General features: G+C 56.2%; 7 protein-coding genes across 7 annotated transcripts; 2 read left to right on the plus strand and 5 right to left on the minus strand.

Moving 5' to 3' along the window:
- Positions 1-18: 18 nt before the first annotated feature.
- L226DRAFT_488681 (uncharacterized protein) lies at positions 19-1,934 on the minus strand. Its single transcript, XM_067677244.1, has 7 exons — positions 1,754-1,934; positions 1,576-1,697; positions 1,314-1,525; positions 796-1,051; positions 584-730; positions 344-488; positions 19-258 (listed from the first exon to the last, which is right to left on the minus strand). The coding sequence occupies exons 1-7, from the start codon at positions 1,928-1,930 to the stop codon at positions 67-69; spliced, it is 1,251 nt and encodes a 416-aa protein (XP_067534065.1). The 5' UTR covers positions 1,931-1,934; the 3' UTR covers positions 19-66.
- A 265-nt stretch (positions 1,935-2,199) lies between these two features.
- L226DRAFT_510298 (uncharacterized protein) lies at positions 2,200-4,047 on the plus strand. Its single transcript, XM_067678253.1, has 7 exons — positions 2,200-2,281; positions 2,341-2,618; positions 2,673-2,751; positions 2,804-2,868; positions 2,925-3,010; positions 3,079-3,262; positions 3,352-4,047. The coding sequence occupies exons 1-7, from the start codon at positions 2,212-2,214 to the stop codon at positions 3,682-3,684; spliced, it is 1,095 nt and encodes a 364-aa protein (XP_067534066.1). The 5' UTR covers positions 2,200-2,211; the 3' UTR covers positions 3,685-4,047.
- Positions 3,708-7,003, minus strand: L226DRAFT_488685 (uncharacterized protein). The gene is made up of 9 exons (XM_067677245.1): positions 6,770-7,003; positions 6,500-6,697; positions 6,371-6,447; positions 6,010-6,304; positions 5,860-5,945; positions 5,700-5,806; positions 4,742-5,640; positions 4,632-4,678; positions 3,708-4,574 (listed from the first exon to the last, which is right to left on the minus strand). The coding sequence occupies exons 1-9, from the start codon at positions 6,950-6,952 to the stop codon at positions 4,091-4,093; spliced, it is 2,376 nt and encodes a 791-aa protein (XP_067534067.1). The 5' UTR covers positions 6,953-7,003; the 3' UTR covers positions 3,708-4,090.
- A 1,165-nt stretch (positions 7,004-8,168) lies between these two features.
- On the minus strand, positions 8,169-10,882 carry L226DRAFT_100909 (uncharacterized protein). Its single transcript, XM_067672058.1, has 11 exons — positions 10,540-10,882; positions 10,272-10,469; positions 10,142-10,221; positions 9,994-10,088; positions 9,784-9,938; positions 9,640-9,728; positions 9,479-9,585; positions 8,619-9,430; positions 8,522-8,553; positions 8,288-8,456; positions 8,169-8,233 (listed from the first exon to the last, which is right to left on the minus strand). The coding sequence occupies exons 1-10, from the start codon at positions 10,645-10,647 to the stop codon at positions 8,387-8,389; spliced, it is 1,746 nt and encodes a 581-aa protein (XP_067534068.1). The 5' UTR covers positions 10,648-10,882; the 3' UTR covers positions 8,169-8,233; positions 8,288-8,386.
- Positions 10,883-11,117: 235 nt separating this feature from the next.
- On the minus strand, positions 11,118-12,437 carry L226DRAFT_523961 (Cupredoxin; the record flags this gene model as incomplete). The annotated part of the gene is made up of 5 exons (XM_067678855.1): positions 11,118-11,411; positions 11,467-11,524; positions 11,580-12,089; positions 12,140-12,255; positions 12,309-12,437. 5 exons carry the CDS (start codon positions 12,435-12,437, stop codon positions 11,118-11,120), a joined length of 1,107 nt encoding a protein of 368 aa, XP_067534069.1.
- Positions 12,438-13,059: 622 nt separating this feature from the next.
- Positions 13,060-14,231, minus strand: L226DRAFT_465349 (uncharacterized protein; the record flags this gene model as incomplete). Its single annotated transcript, XM_067675916.1, has 4 exons — positions 13,060-13,187; positions 13,242-13,577; positions 13,628-13,741; positions 13,796-14,231. The coding sequence occupies 4 exons, from the start codon at positions 14,229-14,231 to the stop codon at positions 13,060-13,062; spliced, it is 1,014 nt and encodes a 337-aa protein (XP_067534070.1).
- An 808-nt stretch (positions 14,232-15,039) lies between these two features.
- L226DRAFT_561217 (uncharacterized protein) lies at positions 15,040-21,870 on the plus strand (the record flags this gene model as incomplete). Its single annotated transcript, XM_067683419.1, has 14 exons — positions 15,040-15,208; positions 15,274-15,401; positions 15,457-15,504; positions 15,900-15,953; positions 15,990-16,168; positions 16,487-16,628; positions 16,692-16,772; positions 16,836-16,948; positions 17,384-17,534; positions 17,586-17,920; positions 17,971-18,038; positions 18,091-19,566; positions 19,652-19,924; positions 20,267-21,870. 14 exons carry the CDS (start codon positions 15,040-15,042, stop codon positions 21,868-21,870), a joined length of 4,821 nt encoding a protein of 1,606 aa, XP_067534071.1.
- Between the last annotated feature and the right edge of the window lie 591 nt (positions 21,871-22,461).

Consider the following 22,461-nt stretch of genomic DNA (forward strand, 5'->3'; position numbering starts at 1 on the left):
AAAAAGTATGTGATACATATCCTCGTGTACATGATCGAGACCATGATGCATGTCAGTTGATCCAAGCTAACTCCCCTCCGAGTCTACGTCTATCACGTCCTCTGCCGTGACTAGTGAGGCTCCCGTTTTCGCACTGTCCGTCGTCTGACCACCGTGGTCCTCAGCCTGTGTCTGTACCGCTGGTATCGCGGTAGCCGGTACGGCCTTCTTCGGCCTCGCAGCCTCCGTAAGCTTCGCAAACGCCGCCTTGTTCGCTTTCTGCACCACGCACGCCCGTGGCACATCCGAGTCCCGACAATGAGCTGGCGGAAAGGAGCCACGAAAGCGAAAGGACGACACGCACCTGGTACGCAACGGGGTCGTCCACGGTCTCCTTGCGCGTCTTCTGCTCCGCGTCTTCTGCCTTGCGGAGGTCGCCCCGGAGTTGGTCGAGCGTGCGCCGATGTACAGGCGCCCGATCGACGTTCGCGTTGTACAGCACGATCCATCTGTTGCATCAGTCCGGACGGTCAGCGGTCAGCCACTAGTCAGAAGCTGCGAGACGGCACAGCAGCACCGACTTGAAGGAGGGGAAAGTACGCACTTCTTGTGTCGCCTAGTCAGCGCAGCCTTGTCTCCGTGCGTGGGGAGGTCCCATTCTGCGAGCATCTCTGCGATGCGCTTCTGCGGGTGGATGTCGTAGGCGACCTTGGGCAGGTGCTCGGGCTCGTCGTCTGTGTCAGGAGTCGCACTGTACCATGTCGGGCCGCTCGCTTAGCCACAAGTTTTATGATTGGGAGAGGAGGTAGTACTCACCGTGCCTTTCCCTTTCCCTTCTCTCTGTCCTTGTCCTTGTCCTTGTCCTTGCTTCTCGGTGGGGCGCCTGAGCCGGTACCTCCCCCAGAGAAGAGCTGGTTCCAGCGCTGTTTCTGCTTGCTCTTGGACGACTCGGCTGCTGGCCCGCTGCCGCTTGTTGAGCCCTCGGCAAGGAACCGTTTGCAATTGCTGTCGAGGTGCGCGTTGATCTTTTGCGAGGGCACCTGCTTCTGGCATACCGGGCAGAGCACGGTGTCTGTTGGGCGCCGGTCAGTACACGTCATTATTTATGCATAGAGATCAGAGTCATGGTTACCGCCGCGCTGCAACATCATCTAACACGCTCATAAGCGCAGCATCGCGGCAGTGGATGTATTATACACGGGCTCTGACTTGAGCATGTCGCCGTTCATCAACTCAGTGTCGGAGTCTGGCAAACCTAGATATTGCCAGACACTGTCCATAGAAGTACGCTGGGAGAGATGTTGACTTCCTGCCAGATGGGGATCGCAACGCACCTGGAAGAGAGTCGGAGATGGACGACCCGGAGGGCGCAGGACTGGACGGCACTACGATGACTTCATCCTCCGAAACGATGACCGGAGACTGGAGCCTCCTGCGCTTATTTCCTGTTCGTTCTGAATGCGACGAGTCGTGTCGGGCGTGTGGGGGTTGTGGTGGTTGTGCTTTCCGTGCGGCCTCTTCGGACGCAAGTCGCAGGATGAGAGGCCTTGAGGAGGCTCGAAGTAGTTCATATAATGAATTTGCGAGTGTACGCACCTAGCATTCTTCCATGCCTGGACGGCGGTCTCCATCGCCACGTCCTTTCGTATGTGGACCTCGGAGGCGGGCTTGCGGCATGTTGGACAGGTTTGCTGCTCGGGCAAGGCGGAGCGTATGCACTGACGCGTCTGCTCGGTCCCAGCTCGTGTAAAATAGCAGGAAGGTACTCACTCACCGCTGAGCAGAAGCAATGGCCGCAGGTGAGGGTGACTGGGGCGTCGTAGAACTCCCTGCAGATGGTGCAGCGGACGGCGTCGTCGAAGGCGCGGAGACCAGGCGCGGTGGCAGCGTCGGGGAAGTCTGTGGGGTCGGAGATGTCTGAGGCAAGGAGTCTGTCGAGCATGGACGCCATCGAGTTGGTGGACGGTGCTGGACAGGAGGCAGGCGCAGGAGGAACGGTGGGACGCGACGCGTGACTGACGCGCCTGTCACAGGGGCAACGGTGTGTGACGCACGCGTCTGGTGGCCCTGATCGGGATTGGGGGGGAACATATATTGAGCCAATGGTTGCTGCACCTCCTCCTCCGTCCAAGACCGGCGCTGGCTGCTCGCCGAGCCTCGCGCATTATAATAATATAATAATATGATGTACCCGTCTGCCAGTCCTCCTCGTCCCCCTCCCTCCCCGCCGCGATGGCGGCAGGCCAGATAGCCCTCGACAGAGCCTACCTCGTCGCCATCTGGCTCGAGACTCTCCTCTACGGTGCGCATCTCCTCTCCCATCTATCGCGAGCAAGACAGCCCGCTCAACACGCTCCCCAGGCTTTAATGCATGTCTCTTTGGCTCCTACGTCTACATCACGCGCGTTCGTCCCGCGCGGCGCAGGGTCGCGCCAGTCATATTCTGGATCGCCGTGCTCATGTTCTGCTTCTCGACTGTCCACGTCTCGCTCGGTCTCGCACGTCTCATCTGGGGCTTCATCGACCATCGCGACGACCCCGGAGGACCTCAGGCATTCTTCTCTGACGTCTCTCAGCCACCGAACGTCGCGAAGGTCATCATTCACACCATTAACTCCATCCTCGGCGACAGCATAGTGGTCAGTTCCCTCCTGACTCCGGTGCTGTTCACATACCGACGATTCGCGGTGCAGGTCTGGAGGTGCTACTACGTCTGGGCCATGAGCTGGAAAATATGCGTCCTTCCCGCTCTTTTGATTCTCGGCTCCGCAAGTCAGTTTTCGTCTCGTGCTATTGGCATACTCAAGTGCTGAACCCCATCTAGTATGCGGCTTCGGACAGGCCTACATCTTTGCGACCGCCAAGACGACACACAGCGCATTCGCTACGGTATGTGCTTTTTCATCCATCTCGACTAGGTAAACCACGTCTTACAATGCATGTAGTCATTAGCCCGTTGGAACGGCTCCCTCTTCAGCCTCTCTTTCGCGACCAACGCGCTCGTGACAGCTCTCATCGCAGTCCGCCTATGGTGCGTCGCTCATACCCGACACCATCTCTCCCAGGCGCTGAAAACGCCATACTCTCCGATTCTCGCAGGTTCCTCACGCGCGACATCAACCGAAACATGCTCTCGGGCCACTCCTTCCGCTACATGAAAGTCTTCATGCTCATCATCGAGTCCGCGATGATCTACAGCGCCGCCGTCCTCATCGAGATCGTACTCTACTTCACGAACAGCAACGCGTTCTACATCGTCTACGACCCCATCGCGCAGCTCACCGTGAGTCTAGACTCTCTTGATCCCTCCCGTACTCTGCTTTCCGCTCTTTGTTCTTCACGTGACTTCGCTCACACTGTCCTCGCTCGCAGGCGATCGTCCCAACGCTCATCATCCTCATCGCGACCCTCGGGCTCACCGTCGAGGACCTCGGCGCGTCCAAGTCCCGCGACAGGTCCGGCCTCGGCGCATCCTCCGCCCCGCCCGGCGGCGCCCCCGCCGAGCTCTCCACCATCCACTTCAAGTCCATGTGGACCTCCGCGGGGGGCGCTTCCACCACGGGGTACTCGGACACGGACGCCGAGTGCGAGGCGGCCGAGTCTGTGTCTGTGACGGCCTGCAGGAGAGGCGATGGGAGTCGGACGCCGGACGATGGCCAGGGCGCGAAGCCGAACTTGTCTGCGGAGTGGAGGTTGCCTGGCTGATGCGTGACGTCCTGGGTTGGTTGGAGGATGGATCTGAGGCGCTGTGCGCTCTTTGCATGAGTACATACATACATCTACACCTACTTATCCGTACACGAGCGTAGCATAGCTCGAAGCTGTAAGATACTACTGACGTACTGTAGCCTGTCCGTTCTATCCCGTTTTTCTCATGAGCTATTACCGACCGTTTGCCATCGAGCCGTCCTGGAGGAGAAATCTGTATGCAATGGTCGATGATAGATCTGAGGCGCTGTGCGTTCAGGGGATGAGTTGTATACTTATATCTACTGCTTATCTATACTTACACGGGTGTATCATAGCTTCAAGCTGTAACTTATGGGTCTACTAGATGGCAGGGAGTTGACTCGACTCGTCCTACATACGTGCTTCCCACACGCCTCACCTACTACGACCGACGTTTCCTCGCCCGCAACAACGCCCGCAGCGGCTCAAGCGCCCCCGCGTTGGGCTGGTTCAGCATCGCCGCCAGGGCCTGCATCTGCTTCTGCACGTACGGATGCAAAAGCCCCACCGGCACGCCAGGCGCATCGAATTCGAACTGAGCCATCCCCGGCTGCGCGAGCCGTTGTGCCCACTGCATGACGCCGAGCGGGCTGAGGCCCCCTTGCCCGCTCGCGTAATGGAGCGCAGTTGGAGGCGGGATGTGTAGCGCACCGCCGATTGGAGGTGGAATCGGGAACGCACCGCCGAATGGTTGCACAACTGGGAACCCGCCGATTGGAGGTGGGATTGGGAACACCGCGCCTCCTCCCGGGAGTTGTACCTGGGCGCCGCCCAGTCCCTGACCGGGCTGCGCATGTGAGTTTCCGCCCGGCCGCGGGTCGAGCGTGATGTGGTGCGATGCATTTGCGCCGTACATGCCCCCGTAGCTGGATTCCTCGTCCTTAGTGATTGCGCGGTTGAGAATGGAGAGCGGTGGGACTCACCCTAACCCTGCGAGGGAACTCCAGAGGGTCCCAGAGATATGCTGCAACTGTATGCCGGAAGTCAGGGTCAGGTTCTGGATACCAGGATGTGGGTGAGATGCAGGACGTACCAGGTATGTCAGATGCATACTCTCGCCGACGAACAGCGGCATCATCATGTGTGGCACCTGGAACGATACCCCACAGCTGCACCGTGCGGGTATCCCGTTGCACAGTTGCTCGTGCAATTCCGACAACCTGGTGTTCTGGGGAAGACTGAGCGCGTCGAACAGACGCGGAACGAGGTTACGCATAGTGTTCTCCGCAACGCGAACGGGAATTGCGTCCCAGGAGGGAGACGGGTGAAATGTGGCGTCATGTTGTAGCACCCCGAGGAAGGTCATGACGCCCTGCGCACGACTGTTGACGGAGATAAGGCCGGGCGTATTTACTTGCAGACAATTTGGGTGTGCGCATTCGAAGAGAGACGTGGGCTGCTCGAGGAGAGCGCGGTCGGCTGCAGCGGGATCGTCGGCATACAGGTCGTCGATGTTGATGTCGGACTCCACGGGCTCGTCGACGCAATCGCATGCCTTGCCTTTGCCCTTGTCCGTACCCGCGTCCTTGCCGACACGCTTACCTTGGCTAGAGCTTGCTGGCACAGTGCCGCATGCTGCTTCCCGCAACATGTTTGCGCAATGACGTTGTATCTTGATCATTGCGTCTCGTACGTCTTTCCAGAGAGCCGACCTGATGCCCGCGAAGTCGCTGTGGCTCACATGCTCCAATGGGCTAGCAGACGCGAGCAGCGCGCGCAGGCTGGGCAACTTCACCGCCGCTTCGAAGGCCGGCATCGTGCGCATCCACACGTCTTCAGAGTAGCGTTCCTTGATGGTTTGGACGAAGTTCTCGTATAGCGGTTGGAGATCTTGCATGCGCATGAACCACTTGATGTGGAATGCTTCGTCAACGCGGCGGGCGCGCTCGGCCTGTAACATGTCCAGGAGCTGAGGCTTAATGTTGTTCCAGACTGCGACAGGCGATGAGTACAAAGAGGCAATGCAGACTGGATTACAAGTAAGAACTTACTGCGGGGAGTAAGCGCAGCCCGTGGTTGGAGCAGCGCGTGAAATTCGGCGTCCATGACTGGATAGTCTTCAGGCTCGTAGTCCAGCTCGCGCAGTTTCTCTTCGATCCTGGACAGGCACTGTCAGTATGTGACATACATAGTGAGGCATTGTACACTCACGCCAGCTTTCGATCGGTCATACAGTATCCATACGTAGCTCGCGCCTGTCTGCGGTCGAATTCAACCGTCATGATCTCTGTCTGGAACTAGGGACAAAATGTCAACCCAGATGGCATCGTGTGAGACAGAATTTGGTAATAGGAAGCTCACAAGCAGGCGTTTTTGAGTGCGTGTCCTGTGCTTTTCGATAAACTGCTCCACCGACATGTTCGTCTCTCCCGCGCACACCTGGCGATACTCTTCCGCAAGCGCCACAAAGCTGTCATGATGGAACATAGTGTGCTCCGTGTTGTTGCTTCCCGTGACTTGCGTGTTCCGACTCTGCGGGGCTAGCTGTGGGTACGACGCATCTGGCGCGGGCGAAAGGAGGTCGTAGACGACCTTCTTGAAATCAGGGTCGTAGTAAAATCCTGAGTTGTAGAGGAGCTGTCCACCGGCCTGGAGGCTATCGCAGGTTGTGGCGGTGCGAGTGAGCGACCTTCCCTGCATGTAACAGAAAACCACGACGCACCTACTGTACCAGCAGCCGCTGCAGTATCGGTGAACATTCGCATAATCGACTTGGTCAGCGTCCGCAGCCCCGCATGTCTACTTCGTCGTTAGCGAGATTAAGGCATGCAGGCTCTTCCGACTAGCGTACCATGCAGTAGCGTTCGAAAAGGAGGCGTGCATATAGAGGCTCGCTAACGTCGTCGGGACCGTCAGGAATCTCAGGCACCATATTCTTGCGGGCAGCAGCCCAGATCCTCCGAGAACTGCGAGATAGAAGTAGCTTCCGGAACGTGTTGGATACTCGGGAAAGATGGAGAATGTCGAGTGGTTTGAGGTGCGAAGCAACCTGGTCATCAATCAATGACAATCGCGTTAAGCACAAGGGACCGGCTGTGGGTTCCTTTGTCAGAGCACATACCTCAAAGAACACGTCCATGGGCATGGTGAGCAGTAGCGAGAGTTGCCCAGCCATCCTATCTGCCGAGGACAAGGACGGGGACAAGACAATCGCAGAAGTGCTACTGCGGCCCGTGCCCGTGGGTTTCTGCTGTTTGCGCCGGCGCACTGGCGTGGGTTCAGCCACACATTTTCCCTTTACCATCCTTCGCCTTGACGAGTCGCGTTATGATGCTGAAGTCGAGAGATATAGGTGGTGGTTGCGGTTGAAAGTCAGGCGCCTATATGATTCTCTACAAATATGGGTTTCCTAATTCGGTCATGGCAGTACACTAAAAGTACGGCCCGTGAGACCATGCTTCCGACTGGTAGACATGTTCAGCCTCAGGGCCTGCAATGCCATACCTTTTAGAGGATAACGACATCTCGTCCTAGGTGTGCTCATCATCCATGTGCTCAAAAGAACACTATCCATCGCTCTGTCATGATATACATTATGGAACAGGATGATCATCGATGAGAACGCATCGTATGTACGTCGGTATATATGTAATGAACTTCAGCAAGGTTTCAGACGCAGTAGAACTTAGCCAACAGCGGCACATTATGTTGCCATTACATCTCGGCGCATCCTCCACCCCGCCCGGCGGCGCGCCCGCCGAGCTCTCCACCATCCACTTCAAGTCCATGTGGACCTCCCCCGGGGGCGCCTCCACCACGGGATACTCGGACACGGACGTCGAGCGCGAGGCGGAGGCGGTCGAGTCTGTGTCTGTGTCTGTAGGAGAGGTGATCGTGATGGGAGTCGGACGTCGGACGATGGGGGCGCGAGTCCGAAGCCGGACTTGTCTGCGGAGTGGAGGCTGCCTAGCTGATGCTTGAAGCTCGATACCTGACGTCTTGGGATGGCTGAGGGCTTTGGAGTATGGATCTGACGCGCTGTGCGCTCTGTGGACGGAGTCGTACATACATCTACTTATTTGTACGTACATGTGCGTAGCATAGCTCGAAGCTGTAAGATAGATACTACTGACGTACTGTAGCCTGTTCGTTCTATTCCGTTTTCCTCAAGAGCTACTTACCGATCGTTCTCCGTCGAGCCGTCCTGGGAGGACAATTCTGTATGCAATGGTCGCACTCACGCCAGCGCTCGTCCAGAGCTTTGTGGTACCTATGGCAATATGTCCAATGAAGAGCAGGAGATGTGAGGACGGTTGCAGGTGCCAGAGAACAACATTGGATGCATCTGCTTCGTCTACGACGACGATCTCCGCTTCGACCCCAACAAGCTGGCTGCGGGATCGGTTTAGACACCGCGACGCCCTGTGGTCGACGGGCCATATGATGACGCAGTATACTTGGAAATGGACACGGTTCAGCAGCCCCACGAGCCGCAGTGTTTAAAAGGATGATTGACAAAACGCCATCGTCGCGTAAGTGATAATCACAATACAGATACATACATATACATACATATATGCGCCACCTATCGAGAATTGACTGTGAGATGCTGGGTCTACAGGTACGATAATGCACCTACTGGTTGAAGCAAAAAGAAATCCTATCCAAGAACTCTGACCGCAAACTACAAGGTATCCAATACAAACCAACCCTTGACACGACATGCGGATCGAGAGGCTCATTCCCGGGACGTAGAAGCAGCTGCCGCAGAGCTCTCAACGTCCGGATCGATGTCTAGCTCCTCTAAGCTATGGTACGAAAGAACGGCCAATCATCAGCGCAGTGTCCACCAAAGCAAAGCCTCCAAACTTACGGCCCCCGGTGGTCCCAATGAATGTGGGATAGCTGTAACGAAACAACAACGCGTTCAGCACCGAGCGAAACTACTCGGAAGGAGTTCGAAGACGCACCAGGAGGCTCAAAGTCCGACGAGCCGGCGAGCGATATGATCCTTTGCGGCACCAAGGACAGGTGGGCGTAGTCGACGATGCCCACACACGTTGCTCGATGTCAGTCAGCGTCGCGTCCGCAGGCAAGCGCAACGCCCGCAGCAGGTGGGGGATAGATGAACTTGAAGTCACACGAATGCAGTCGGCCTCCCATGGCGGAGAGGTATGACCTTCCTGCCAGTGCTCCAGCAACTCCTTGTACGTCATGTCCTTGACGCATATGTTTGGGCCAAAGATATCGCATGTTTCGCACAGGAATAGCGACGCGAGCGATGTTAGGAGCGCGGAGTCTGCGGCTGCGTCGACCTGCCCATCGTCGTCCGTGTCTTTGTGCTTGCCTTTGCCTTTGCGCTTCGTGCTTGCGGGTTTTCTCTTCTTTGCCGTCGTCCCTTTGCTGGATGCTTCCGCAGTCTCACTCTTCACATTCCGGACAAGCTGAGCGAGGAAATGCCTCGAGGGAATCCAGTACTGCGCCTCGACTTCTTGGAGAAAAGTCGCCTCAACAGAGGCGAACTGCTTCTCTGTGAGCTCCTCTTGCGGGTCTTCGACCGATGTGAGCAAGGCCTCTATGCAGGGCAGCCTCCGGGCGACCGGAAAGCTCGGCAGCATGAACTTCTCTGGATGCAAATCGCGGTCCTTGTGAACGTATATCTGGTAATACTTCTGTAAGGCGGTCAGGCGCGAATGCCACTTCTTCTTGAATGCTTCCTCTGCTCGGCGTGCACGTTCTGCCTCGACAATCTTGATCAACTTCGGCTGTATGGTATTCCAAACTAGGAAGAAGTCAATATTGTGCGTGTCTGGTCAGCTGAACCACGTACTCCTGGTGGTCAGCGGACGAGGTTGATGGAGCATCTTGTCGACCTCTGAGTTTCCGCGGGGCAGATCGTCAGGTTTGTATCCGAGTTCTTGGAGCTTCCTCTTGATACTGACGTACGGTGAGATAAGAGCAAGTAATCGCCAGAGCGAAAGAATAACTGACGCAGTAGCACGATCAGTAGCGGCTTGACGATCAAGTCTGTCTTTGGCATTGCTGCGAGCATTTTGCCATTCGCACACGGCTGAATCGAACTAGAAATGACCCTGAGCCGAGCTACCAACAATAGACGAGTACGGCTGAACTCACCTCATGTCTAGCCTTGGTCTCTGCTGTACGCTTCTCAACGAACTCCTGGAGCGCTTGTGCGCCCTCAGATTGGACCTTCTTGTACTCATCAACCAGAGCGAGGAACTCAGGCTCGTGAAAATTGCTCCATCGGTTCTGCCTATGCACAACCCACGCTTCAGATAGCTTTACGTTAATAATCATAACGTGAGGTGCGCAAGGAAAACATACAATCCATTTCAGGTAGCATCTTGAATATGACGGACATTATCGACACATCCGAGTCGATGCCTATCTGCTGCGCCAGCCGCTCGCCTGCTTTGGTTCTGCCAAGAACTTGTGATCAATCTTTTCATACTCACATGTCGAGAAGACTCACTTGTTCTTCCAGCATAGGACACAGAAGCGCACTCGGGCAGCATAACTATACCTCCATGTTGCTCTGCCAGCATCGCAAGCCTATATCCAGTAAGGACGTTGTCATCATGCAACAATTGAACTAGCTTCACCATGCACCGCGTCTCGAATACCAAGGATGCGTAGGCGGGCTCGCTAAGTCCGTCCGGGCAGTCGGGCATAGGTGGTTCCACGTTCTTGCGTGCCGCAACCCAGATGGTGCGCATATTGCGAGACATAAGCGTTTCCCTCAGGTTTATGGACGCGCGCGAAAGGTGCAGAAGATCGAGAGGATGCAGGTGCGACGCAATCTGTTCCATATGAGAAAGGTATATGGTGTCTGAACATGCAAAGCAACTGCATAGTAAGAACAATACAAACCTCAAGGAACACGTCGACCGGAACGTTCAAGATCTGCATCAGCTTGCCAACGTTCCTTCTCTTCGGCAGTTTGCCCTTGGTGTTCTCCATTTGCTTAGGTCGGGCCATAGTGACTAGTGAAGGTTGAGCGTGGTAGGTTGTGGTTGTGGTGGTAGAGGTGCGCGACGCGTCTGTGGCTGAGGGAAAGCGGAGTTACAACAACCTCAGGATTCTTATCACGTGCACTAGTACCTGCTTCAACGGGCGAGACTCGACTCTCGAGAACAATTATTGGTAGTCGAAAATAGCAGACAGTGGCAAATTTATAGGTACATCTGTTGGCATTACATCTCCCGAAGGGGTTAGCAGATAATCCAGGCCAGGAAGATCCGAACTACAGTAAGTACTATGGATACATCACGAGAGCCCGGCGAAAGCGAAGATACATAAAGATATCCCAAGATATCGCTACACTATTCAGTGAATAACAATAGTCCCGGCATGTGTCCACTGCGTAACGTGTCATGGCGAATCATTAAGCGTCCGTACGTCCAGACGTTCGGGTGCACAAGTCCGAGACCAGCTCGCGGAGCCGTAGGCTATAGCAAGGATCCGAGGATGACCGCAACGGCCACCATGACAGGACCAGCATTGTAGGTCCTTCTAGACGCGGCATTGCTCCCTGGGTTGAGCGTTGCCGTGCTGGAAGCGATTGCCTGCGTGCCAGACGCTGCGGCAGTGGTAGAAGATGCGGCGCTGACGGTACCCTTCGCATTCGCCAGGAATGCGTCGAAGGTGTTGCCCGTCGCAGGAGCATTGATAGCAAGTACCATGCCCTGCTGGCAATGGCTCGCAGGATTCGTCTGCTTGCAATAGACCCAGATCGGCGCGGTCTGTGGAGACGAGAATAAGTATGGACAAAGAGTTCATAGGTGGGGCAGCACGCACGTCGTTCACAGTGATCGTGAACTCAGGGAAGTCAGAGGCGTTGGCCGCAACAGGCATGCTACGAGAACATACGCCATGAGTATGCGAAAGATGGTCTTGCATGTGGCACTCACAATCCTGAATCGAAACCTGCGAGACCATTCGCGCTCGACTCTCCCAGAGGCGCGCAGGGCTTTGCGAAGCTACTCTGCGTCACAGTGTGGTTCTTCGCCGAGAACCGGAAGGTGACGGTGTCACCGACATTCGCAGAGAGGTTGTCTGGCGAAAACGCAAGGACCCCGTTCATGCCGACGGTCACGACATGGGTGGAGGTAGTGGAGGCGGAGGGCGCCGAAGCCGTGGTAGTTGCCGCGCCAGTCGTTGTCGCATATGTCGTTGTCTGCGTGGCGCCGTTGACGGTTACGGTCGCAGTAACAGTAATGACACTGGCGGAGGAAGCAGAGGAGGCGGTTCCGGTAGCAGCGGACTTGAACGCGTCGAACTTGTCTGCGGGGTTGATGGCGAAGACCATTCCCTGCTGGCAGTGGTTGGCCTGGCGGCAGTAAACCCAGACAGGCTTGGTGTCAGAGACCGTGAACTGAGCAACGGTAAAGTTGCTCGTTTGGTCATCTGGAACAGGGACGCTGGAGAAACGGTCAAGGTCGGGCCACACATGACAGAGAGGGAGACATACAATCCAGAATCAAAGCCGTCGGCTGCTTGTACGCATGGTGACTCAAGGGTAGATTGAGTCACAGTGTGGTTCTTCTGTTTGAATACGAAAGTGACCGTGTCTCCAATATCGGCAGTCTATACGCCGAAGTAAGAACGGACATTCTAGAGACCAAGAAGATCATACGTACCACGAACTCCGGATCGTACTTCAAGACCCCAATTCCGCCCACTACGACTTGGTGGTCTGCGCCACGAGCGACGGGTATGACCAACCCTAGAAACGCGAAGAGAGGGAGTAAGAGTGCGAGTGCGAGCATGCTGAGTGGTTGAGACGACGACGAAGGCAAGGGATATTAGGCGTTCAAGGCAAGAGACGTGGATTAGATCGTGAGAGCAGATAGTAACTCCAGAGACTGGAGGCAACCGGTACTATAAGGTCTAGGTGATGGTAAGAGGACAAGATGAAGATGTGGCTGGTCGTCCATCTCCACCTTTTTGTACGCGCGAGTGTGGCCCATGGCGGCACCGGGACAAAAGACAATACACGTTATGGCAATGTCACGACGCGGCCATTGTTCAACACGATCACGTGAAGTGTTATTGTTCCCTATCCAACAAGCGCCCAAAGATACAATGGAATTTGTGAGGCGATGTTCACCCGCACGCACAGTGCCTACCTCCGTTCCCGTGTCCACGCTATGATAGGAGAGCTGAAGGAAACGAGCATACGCGAATTGTCTAAAGCTGTGAAAGTCCAATCACAATAGCGTGGTGACAGGGTATAACCAAAGTACAAGAGTACACGATGCGGCGATACATGAAAAGCTCAGGTGGGACGCTACACGTCCGCGACACGATGACTACACAGTACAGGAGCAGATCCTAAACTTTAAAGCAAGTCAGACACAAGACCTCACAATGTACCATCTCATGAGTCCGTTACACATAAGCCTCGACGAACCCGCCCCATTTCTCGATGACCGGCTTGACGATCTCTTCCCACTCCTTGCCCTTGTAACGACCGTTTGCACGACGGAAGGAGAAAATCTCCTGGTGCACCTTGCCGCCTGAGATGTAGCTGTCAACACGCATATACTGCATGGGTTATCAGACCCACTTACAGTCAGGGCAAGACGATCTGGAGACAACCCGGTTGTTTGCACTGCCAGTACCACCCTTTACATTGGGATAGGCAGGGTCGAGATACGGCGCGTTAACAGCAAGGTCCGCCAGTTCCAAGTGTATAAGCCGTTCTAGCTTATGGCACCAAGAGGCAGGGTCGCCGACTTGGACACGACCCCGGCCCAGATTGCCATCGTCCGCGTCCTTCGTGCTCGGCCAGAACCCGCGCAGATGCGTCTGCTTCGACTGACACTGCTTATCCCACTCCGCCAGCCGCTTGGTCAGCTTGACCGCACGGCCGACCTTGATGTGCACGACGTCGGCACGGGTGGTATCTGGGCGTGTTTCAATACATGTACGCTGGACGGAAGGACAGACCCCTCACCGTCAATCTCGAAGGCATAGATGTACCCTGAAACGTCAGCTGCGGAGTGCTTAGTTCGCATTTCCTTGCGCAGCTGGTCCTGCGTTTCCTTCTGTAGGTACTCAGGGATCCAATCTAGAACAGACCGAGTTTAGGATGTCACACAACATGCACAGAAGCCTCACCTACCTTTGAACTCTACCCAGACCCCGGAATCCTTGTGGGACGGAAACTTCACATCCTCGAACGCGGTGTTGATATGCTGGTGGCAATAGTGCGGGAGGTCCTCGCCGTTCAAGCGTGAAAGCGGAGCGGTGACCGCGACCATGCGTGTGCACCGTTTGTCCTGCTTCGTCGTCCCGCTGCATTGCACCTTCACTTCCCCCTTCGAGTTCGAAGAGGATGTTGACGCAGTCGGGGAGGGTGGACTCGATGCAGCTCTCGGACGCTTTGTAGGTGTTAGCGCAGGAGAAGGACGCGAGTTGGGAGCAGAAGACGCGGGCTTGGCTGGGGCAGAGTTGGGCGCCTGCTGCAGGTGCGGCCGCTGCGGCGTTGCGGGAGGTTGGAGGTGACTTGAAGAGGGACCCGGAAAGGCGTTTGAATCCGAATGCGGGCGCGGCCGCATTGAAGGCCGCAGATGGTCCTTTGGTGGGGGAGGCGGGATAATGTTATCCCCCATTGCGTACTGCATGGTGCGCGATGTCTGCGGGACCGGCATGGGAACCGAGGGAGGTGGGGGAAGAGGACCCGGTGCGGGATATTGGTTGGGCTGCGGAAACGGTGTCGACAACGACGGCGCACTGTTTGCGCCACCATGATGATGGAGAATAGGTGGTGGTGGTACAGCACCGACGAAGAGAGCAGCATTGGCCTGCGGCGCACCTGGGTGGCCATGCACCGTCGTGTGAGGCGTGAACCCTCCGATGAAATGAGGACGGCTATCCTGTCTCCGACCTTCTTGAGAACCCAGCGAGAGTCGTCCAAACCCATCCACAATGCCACTGGGGTCGGACGATGTCGCAGTGCGTCCGCCGCTAGTGTGGTATGTCGGCCTTGAGCTCATGGCGGCGGGGTCTGACCCTGAGTGAGGCTTGGGCTTCTTCTTCCACAGCGAGAAGACGTCTGGGGACATGGCGGCGGGCAACTGCAGCACAGAAGCCTTCTGGGTCCACACTAGACAGATTTATTCGTGAGAGGACAAAAGCCATGGCGTCCAGAATGGCGGTGACCACCGACATGAGGCTCCGTGAGCGCGAGCCCGTTTTGGACTTGCACCTTTCCCTCGCCGAGTCAATCTCGCTCAATCTGTCTTGCTCCCCCCACCTCTCGCCATTGTATCATAGCTGCAATCTCGCTACGATCTGTTTTGACGCGGTCCCGATTCTGACTCGCTCTCTTTGAATTCGATACATCTCTCCTTTTGACAAACGATCATGGAGGACCCAGAGTTGGCTGCGATCCGGGCCGCAAGGATGAACCAGCTTCAGCAACAAGGAGGAAGCAGTGCGCAGGGAGAGGAGGACAGCGGGAAGAAGGCAGCGGAGGAGCAGATGCGGAGGGATCTCCTTGCCACGATCCTTGACACCGCCGCACGAGAGAGACGTGAGTGAAGTCCCCACACCAAGGTATGTCCTAACATTCGCTGATTGGTCTTTGCACTCTGCCAGTCGCTCGTATCGCGCTCGTAAGTCCAGACAGAGCACACCAGATCGAAGCCATCCTCCTTCGGATGGCACAAACTGGACAGTTGCGCGGGCGTGTCTCTGAGGAGCAGCTCATCCAACTGCTCGACCAGGTATGTTCACTTCCCCAATCCGACTTCTATCCGCGGACTCATAGGGTGTATGTAGATTGACGGCGCGGATTCCAAGTCCACGCCCGCCAAGGGTGCTATCATCGTGCGTATGCCTCCCATAAGTATAACCTTACTCGGGCTCACGAACCTCGTGCACGTGCAGTTTCAGCACAGGAAGGGAGGTTTCGATGATGATGACGACTGGTGACCCAATGATGATGATCCACTTGTATTGCTAATGTTCTGCTCTCTGCATATCGCATTCTTTGCATCTGAAGCTGCCTGACCATTGCACATCGCAACAGACAAGGTACTACTTGAAGCTTCAAGGCGGACCGGACTTGCCTCGACGATTTGTAGTCGAAACCACAAAAAGACAGACAGCATTTGGACAATATGCTATGACATTACTCTTCCTGCTAGTTCCATACCGACGAACAGATCTAACCACTCCAGTCATCGAGCCGCTCTCCGGTGATTGTATCCAAGGCCCTACAGATAGATATCTTCGCTGACAGCTTCGATCGTCTAACAGCGTATGGCCACGATCTGGTACGCGGTTACTGCTATATGTCTCCGATGTCGCAGTGTTCTTGGGTGCTCGTGCTCGTGGACGACAGATCCTGCATCGTGCTTGATCACCGCTGGGTGTATCTCCAAAAGTCGGACATATTCGCGAAGTTAGGTTGCCTGGACGAGGAGCTGAATCTCGTCAGTTTTCTCGGGTCTCCGGTCAACGTTCGACGTGCCTGGCATGTTAGCAATAAGTAGAGGTTGTAATGGTTCGGAGAATTTGCTTAAGGATTCATCCATAGCTACCTACCGTACGTATTGTAACCACAGTAGTATGTAGCTTTTCACGGCCGAGTGAATAGAACTGATGATTGAGTGGTGAGTTTACGAAGTATACAGGACGCCTGAACGACGAGCGTCTATGGAAATACATTGGGTATTTGGTCGTGTTGATTATGTGCCACAGCAAAACTCGGCAAGCGCCTCGTTTGTCCCGCTTACCACTTCCTGTCGCCGTCTTGCCCGTCTCGCTCACTCATCTCTCTTGCATCGACTCTCTCAACGTTGTTCAGCGTGTTCTCAGCAATGGCTACACGAATCCACACCAACTCACCCCTCCCAGCTCCGGCCATGCACGCCGCTCACGCCCTCCCACAGTCCAAGTCGCATGTTCTTGCCGGCGTACAAGACGCGTACTGGAGCGACGACGAAGCGGTGTGTATTTGTTCAGTATCGTGCGTATATGCGCTGGGTTCTGATGTCTTTGGGTGACTGCAGGAAGACGCGGAGTGCCCTCTCTGTCTCGAAGAGATGGACATCTCCGATCTTAACTTCAAGCCGTGTCCTTGCGGTTACCAGGTGTGCATTGTGGGCTCAACTTCATGCTCTCATTTACTCACGCAATGCGATGTCTCCCCACAGGTCTGCCAATTCTGTTGGCATCATATCAAGGAGAACCTCAACAGCCGTTGCCCTGCGTGTCGGAGAGAGTACACCGATGATGCGGTCCAGTTCAAGCCCATTAACCCAGAGGAGTGAGTATTCGTGAATTTGTCTGCCTCTCTACCTCTGTCCAGCATGGTTCTCTGCGTCGGCCGCCCCCTTGCTCCCGGGTCAGCAGGCTTACATGCCGCCCGGACGCGCAACAACACCCTGCACCCTCAAGGCACAGGCCTTAGTCCTTTGGGAGCAATGCATTGTCTACGTGGTGGACATGCTCTTTGCTTCTGCTTTCCTGTTCGGGGTTACATATGATCGTCGACCCCGTATTGTCTCGACTGAGCGCCTGCTCTTGGGTTGCCCTGGGATTCCTTGCGTCTATATGCGGTGTTCTTGCACGAATGCGGGTTGCTATACGCGAATATCACCACTCCAGGCCTCTTACTCGAAGGCATCCATGCATAGTCGTTTTCCTTGTGGTGCTTCATGAGATGATACATGGGCGATTGGTACTGACCATCTCCGCGTAGTCACAAGCGCTTGACGCAGCAGAAGAAGCAACGGGAGCGTGAACGCAAGGAGCTGGATGCGCTGGGTCGCCGTCACCTTGCGAACGTACGTGTTGTGCAGCGGAATGTGGTGTATGTTGTCGGGCTGGGTCCCAGGTTTGCGAAGGAAGAGGTGCGCTTCTCATTTCCGATCCGATTTGAGATCGGACTGACCTCGAGACAGCTCATCCCTACGTTGCGCTCGAACGAGTACTTCGGACAGTATGGCAAGATCTCCAAGATTGTGATCACCAAGCGCACCCCTCCCGGAGGCCGCGCGCCTGTAGTAGGGCTATATATCACATACCATCGTCGGGAAGACGCCGCTCGCGCAATCGCCGCGGTAGATGGCGCCCCATCTCCGGGAGGAGGAGGAGAGATCATGAGGGCCAGTTATGGGACGACAAAGTACTGCATGGCGTTCCTCCGTGGGGTCAGTTGCCAAGACCATAGCTGCATGAACCTTCACGAGTGGGGAGATGAGAAGGATTGCTTCACCAAGGAGGATCTAACGACATTGTACGTATTGCTCCCGCCTTACCCCCTACTCAACTTACTTTGCACCAAAGGAAACACACGATGAAGGACACCGAGACTAGGCGTACTACGACCATCAAGAAGGGAGACGAAGCCGAAGGTCAGTCACCACTTCCATTTGGAACGAACGTGGACACTGATCGCTCTCTCAGGTCTTCCTCGCGCAGCTTCATGGGCAAACAAGAGCAACACGCTTGCAAGTACTGCCCTACACAACAACACGAATTCGATCAGTCAGGGGACCAGACAAAGTCGCCGTGCTGGAACAAGTACTCGCCAACAACGTTCTGGCTCTACGACAACGCCTGCTGTTCCTGCATTGGCCGAAGTGCGCAGGAAGGCTGCGGCGAAGGCGTCCTCTCAAGCATCCTCATCCCGTCCTGCTACGCCATCGACACTACCCAACCGACCTGTCACACCAGCCCTCGTGAAGACAGTGAAGGCGAAGGAAGTAGCTCCACCTCCACCCCCACCACCTGCCCCGCGTTCGCCTACGTCTTCCGTCGCGGTCGATTCTGACGCCGGCTCTGGTGCGCCCGAAGCTGCATCTCCTCGGTCTCCCCCTCCCCCTTCTTCCACCGTGTCTGTGGCCAAGGAGGTTCCCTCGGCACCTCCGGGACTTCCAGCTATTCCGCCTGGCCTTTCGCCCGTTGTTCCGCCCGGGCTTGCTGCTCCTCCTGGTCTCCCTCCTCCAGTGTCCCGGACCGTTTCAGAAGTTGCCTCCCCCCAGATCTCCATGCAACAATCCCAATCGACCTATCAGATGTCGACACAGGCTCAAGCTTTGATGGAGGATATTCGTGCGAGACGCGAGACAAACGTTACCGCCGTCGTGCAGAGCCCGTTCCCCGATTTCGACCGCATGTTGCAGGCGCTTGGCAACGACACCGAGTTCGGAGGCTTCAGCTTCAATCTCGATCCGAAGCTTGCAGGGGACGTTCAGGACGACACGTTCAATCTGCCTGACTTCGACACTGATTCCGGCGTGCCGTTCAACGGTGGTTTCTTCGATGTGTTCCCTGCGCTACGGCCAAGTGGTCAGGCTTCGTTGAACCCCCTTGGGCCCCCTCCTGGTATTCCGCTCGCATCTCAGAACCAACGAACGGTATACGATCCGCTCACTGGTAAAGGCATGTTGGAGCGACAGTCGACTGGGTCCAGCTATACTGGCTCATTCAACCCGTTCGCCGGAGATGCTGTCGATGACGCTCCCTCGCGCAAGTTCTCACCTGTGGATGAGGAGCGCAAGGTTTCTAGGTTCGGATTCGCACGCGGTCGTCAGGGTTCTGCCTCGTCTTCCCTCCACGCGTCGTCTCCTCTCAGCAACGCCGACAGCCTATCTCAGCTGGCGCATCACAACAATGCTGCAGAGTTCCCTGGACATGTCTCGCAGCAATGGCCGTTCCCTCCTCGCCATCACGACTTTGCCAACCACTACCAGAGCAACTCTGTCATGAGCTCGCCGTTGGCGCAGCACATGCAGGCTGCTCAGCCTCAGTTCAACCAGCACGCTCCCCAGTTGAACCGTTTCCAGCCGGCCTACGACAATGGTGTCAGTGAGCAGCAGTTGAGGGAGCTGATCATGTCGAGTCGCGAGCGGGCGAACGTATCAAGGAACGGACCGATGGGTAGGGCTCCCCGAGTTGTATATGTGTAATATGTTGTTGACTAGCATCTTTCGCTCTTCTCCTATGCATACCCTCTATCTCACAGACCAGACGCCATTCAACCCGGGCCAGCCATTCAATGACCCTGCTATCATGTCAGCGAGATTGGCTTCTCCAAGCCTCAACCAGGCCATGCCGAACGGTCGGTTTCCCCCGCCCGGAATAGACGGCTTCGCGTCTCACCCCATGGCGTTTGGACCTCCGCCTGGATTGCCCTTTCCGGACGAAGCAGTAGCAAGCCCTTCTCTGACGAACCAGCATATCTATGGAAGCGGTCCGTCTACAAGCATGGAGGTGTCGCAAAGTGGCTCTGCGCATGGTGAGTCCGTTTTCCTTCGCTTCGCGGGGTGGGCGTCCCAGGTCAGTGTACCGAGCTGCCGTGCTTTCAGTGCGGAAACTGTATCATCGGCCTTGAGATCCAACCATCACAACGGCCCGGTCTCCTCTCTTGCCATCACTGCCAGTGCATCGCCCGCGCTCTCGCTGTATCCATCCTCCCGGTAGGGTATCCGTGAAAGTACGTTGACGCTGACATATGCTTGTTCTTGTTGGGTTCTCTGTTTCGGCTGTGTTCGATTATCGTATTCTCGTTCACCTCTCCTCATATCCCCCATATCCACGTCTCTCTGTTCCTTCGTTATCCCGTTATGCCGTCATACAGTGTCGACGGCTCCCTCCCCTGTTCCTCTCGAGTCTCCTGCTCTGTCTTCGTCCGACTTCCCTGCATTGTCCGCGGCTGCCGAGCAATCCCCTGCTACCGATGTGCCCCAGGATACCGAGTCTCCCGCTGCCGAACCCGAGGTTCTCGACACCGCTGCACAGGAGAAGGCCGCTCGTAAGGCTGCGAAAAAGGCTGCAGCAGCTGAGCGTGCTGCTGAACGTGCGCGTGTTGCCCAGGAGAAGGCTGCTGCTCGTGCTGTGGAGAAGGAGCGTATCGCGAAGGAGAAGGCTGCGGAGAAAGAGCGGCAAGCCGCACTGAAGGCAGAGAAGGAGAAGGCGGCAAAGGAGAAAGCGGAGAAGGAGAAAGCAGAGCGGGAGAAGGCGGCGAAGGAGCGCCAGCAGGCTGCGAAGGAGCGTGCGGAGAAGGAGGCAGCGGAGAAGATTGAGCGTGAGCGCGCTGCTGAAGCTCAGAGGGCTGCTGCAGCCGCGGCGAAGGCGAACAAGCTCGCCGCTGCAGCGAAGGCTGGCAAGGCTGCGCCGGCGGCTCCCGCTAGCGTCGCTATAACTTCTGCGGACAAGGGCGGGCGCAAGGCACAGGCTTCGAAGCAAAGCACTCCTGTTACCCCATCGTCATCGGAGCCTGTAGTACAGGCACCTATCCTCGCGAAGATGCCAAAGAAAAACAAGCCTGTCACGAAGCCCATCAAGATCCCTAAGGAGGACCATGCAGCCGACGCCGCGTCTGCGCTCCCGTCAGCTGCCACCTCTGACGCACCTCAGCTCCCCGACGGCCGCGACAGCAGCTCGAACAACTCTCGCGCCCATTCGGTCGACAGGGCACCGGCCATCCAGCCGCTCTCCGTGAAGGACATGCTGGCCGAGCTCCACGTTCAGTTCCCCTGGCTTGACCTGTCGATGCATCCCTTCTTCGACATGTCGAAGATCAACCCGGCCTCGAGGGTGCCTTTGGAGTATGGTCCCCTTGTTCACGCGCTCTCAGCACTGTCCGTGGGCGGTGGATCGTTCGCCAACAACATGCCGTCCGGCTCGATCGACAACGCCGTCTCGTCATTCCAGCAACTCCTGGAGACCTTGACGCAGACCATCTCAGACCTTCTCAGGCTGCTCCCGCGCACGACTTGGGATGATAGTTCGTCGTTCGACGGCGTGCTCCGGGACATGTTGAAGGGTGATGACTTCCTCGAGGACGGCGGAGACGACCAGAACAGCCAAGAGAAGGAGGACGAGGTGGCGGCGCTCACTCTTGCGCTGGAGCGGCGTGCGCGTTGGATGGAGGTACAGCTTTCAAAGCTGGAGGAACTCCACCGCGACATCAACACCGCCGCGGTCCGCGCGGTGCTCTCGTTCAACGACAATGGCTGGGACCCAAACGCTTCGCTCCCGCGACTAGGCAACACTCTCCCTCGGTTCGACAACATTGGGCTTGTGAAAAAGGACGGGGAGTACCGGGCGATGTCAGCAGATGAGCTGGAGAAGAAGCTGGTGGTGGCGAAGGAGGCTGCGCAGTTCGTGGAGGCGGAGCTGAGGGAGGTGATGCAGAGCTTGCAGGGACTGAGGCCGGTTGACGAGCACGAGGACTACTGAGAGAAGCAGAACACAAAAGCATTCCGTTGTAACATTGTCCACCAATAGGACTTGCACATCCAAGCATATACTGATCTTGTCGCTGCATGCTGTTTGCGATTTCACTAGTGCCTACTGGTGTTGGTTCATCGCGATTCCTGGAGGTTACGTACAAACCGCCGTGCGAAATAAGATGGAAGGCCCAGCAGGTGACTATATATCGTCCCATATCGAGTTCGGGCCCCAAAATGCCCCTTCCACTTCTACCACCTCGACCCGGGTGGACAAGTCGTCCATCGGTGAGTATAGGATGTTTCGTACAGACCGGCAGAGTAGAGGGATGAAACGCACTGGGCTCTGATAACCTGAGATGTTATGCATTACGCTCGATAACATTATGAGCGGCGGCTTAGAAACCCGTTAACTGACCCTAACTCAATTTTCTTTCCCCGCGTTAACGAATTTTGCTCACCAATTCCTCCAGGCTTGCCCTCGCCCTCGCCCTCTTCATCTACAACGCTCAGGCTACAAGCCTAACTTCCCCTGACCACCTACTCTATGGCGACGACGAGCGTAGATGACGTGGCGACTATGCCCAGCGAAGAGAACGTG

The sequence above is a fragment of the Lentinus tigrinus genome (genome assembly GCF_003813185.1).
Source record: "Lentinus tigrinus ALCF2SS1-7 unplaced genomic scaffold L226scaffold_17, whole genome shotgun sequence".
In the NCBI taxonomy this organism is placed as follows: domain Eukaryota; kingdom Fungi; phylum Basidiomycota; class Agaricomycetes; order Polyporales; family Polyporaceae; genus Lentinus; species Lentinus tigrinus.

What these genes read in the sequence shown, in the direction of transcription:
- L226DRAFT_488685 (XM_067677245.1), bottom strand. Translation starts at nt 6,952, where the DNA reads ATGGTAAAGGGAAAATGTGTGGCTGAACCCACGCCAGTGCGCCGGCGC. An exon ending in CCATGGACGTGTTCTTTGAG is followed by an intron (nt 6,698 to 6,769) that starts GTATGTGCTCTG and finishes ATTGATGACCAG; the next exon opens with GTTGCTTCGCACCTCAAACC. An exon ending in GCACTCAAAAACGCCTGCTT is followed by an intron (nt 5,946 to 6,009) that starts GTGAGCTTCCTA and finishes TTTTGTCCCTAG; the next exon opens with TTCCAGACAGAGATCATGAC.
- L226DRAFT_100909 (XM_067672058.1), bottom strand. Translation starts at nt 10,647, where the DNA reads ATGGCCCGACCTAAGCAAATGGAGAACACCAAGGGCAAACTGCCGAAG. An exon ending in AGACCAAGGCTAGACATGAG is followed by an intron (nt 9,729 to 9,783) that starts GTGAGTTCAGCC and finishes GGTCATTTCTAG; the next exon opens with TTCGATTCAGCCGTGTGCGA. An exon ending in GTCGGACTTTGAGCCTCCTG is followed by an intron (nt 8,554 to 8,618) that starts GTGCGTCTTCGA and finishes GTTTCGTTACAG; the next exon opens with CTATCCCACATTCATTGGGA.
- L226DRAFT_488681 (XM_067677244.1), bottom strand. Translation starts at nt 1,930, where the DNA reads ATGGCGTCCATGCTCGACAGACTCCTTGCCTCAGACATCTCCGACCCC. An exon ending in CATCTCCGACTCTCTTCCAG is followed by an intron (nt 1,052 to 1,313) that starts GTGCGTTGCGAT and finishes GGCGCCCAACAG; the next exon opens with ACACCGTGCTCTGCCCGGTA. An exon ending in ACGACCCCGTTGCGTACCAG is followed by an intron (nt 259 to 343) that starts GTGCGTGTCGTC and finishes TGCGTGGTGCAG; the next exon opens with AAAGCGAACAAGGCGGCGTT.
- L226DRAFT_510298 (XM_067678253.1), top strand. Translation starts at nt 2,212, where the DNA reads ATGGCGGCAGGCCAGATAGCCCTCGACAGAGCCTACCTCGTCGCCATC. An exon ending in TTTGATTCTCGGCTCCGCAA is followed by an intron (nt 2,752 to 2,803) that starts GTCAGTTTTCGT and finishes AACCCCATCTAG; the next exon opens with TATGCGGCTTCGGACAGGCC. An exon ending in CTCATCGCAGTCCGCCTATG is followed by an intron (nt 3,011 to 3,078) that starts GTGCGTCGCTCA and finishes CGATTCTCGCAG; the next exon opens with GTTCCTCACGCGCGACATCA.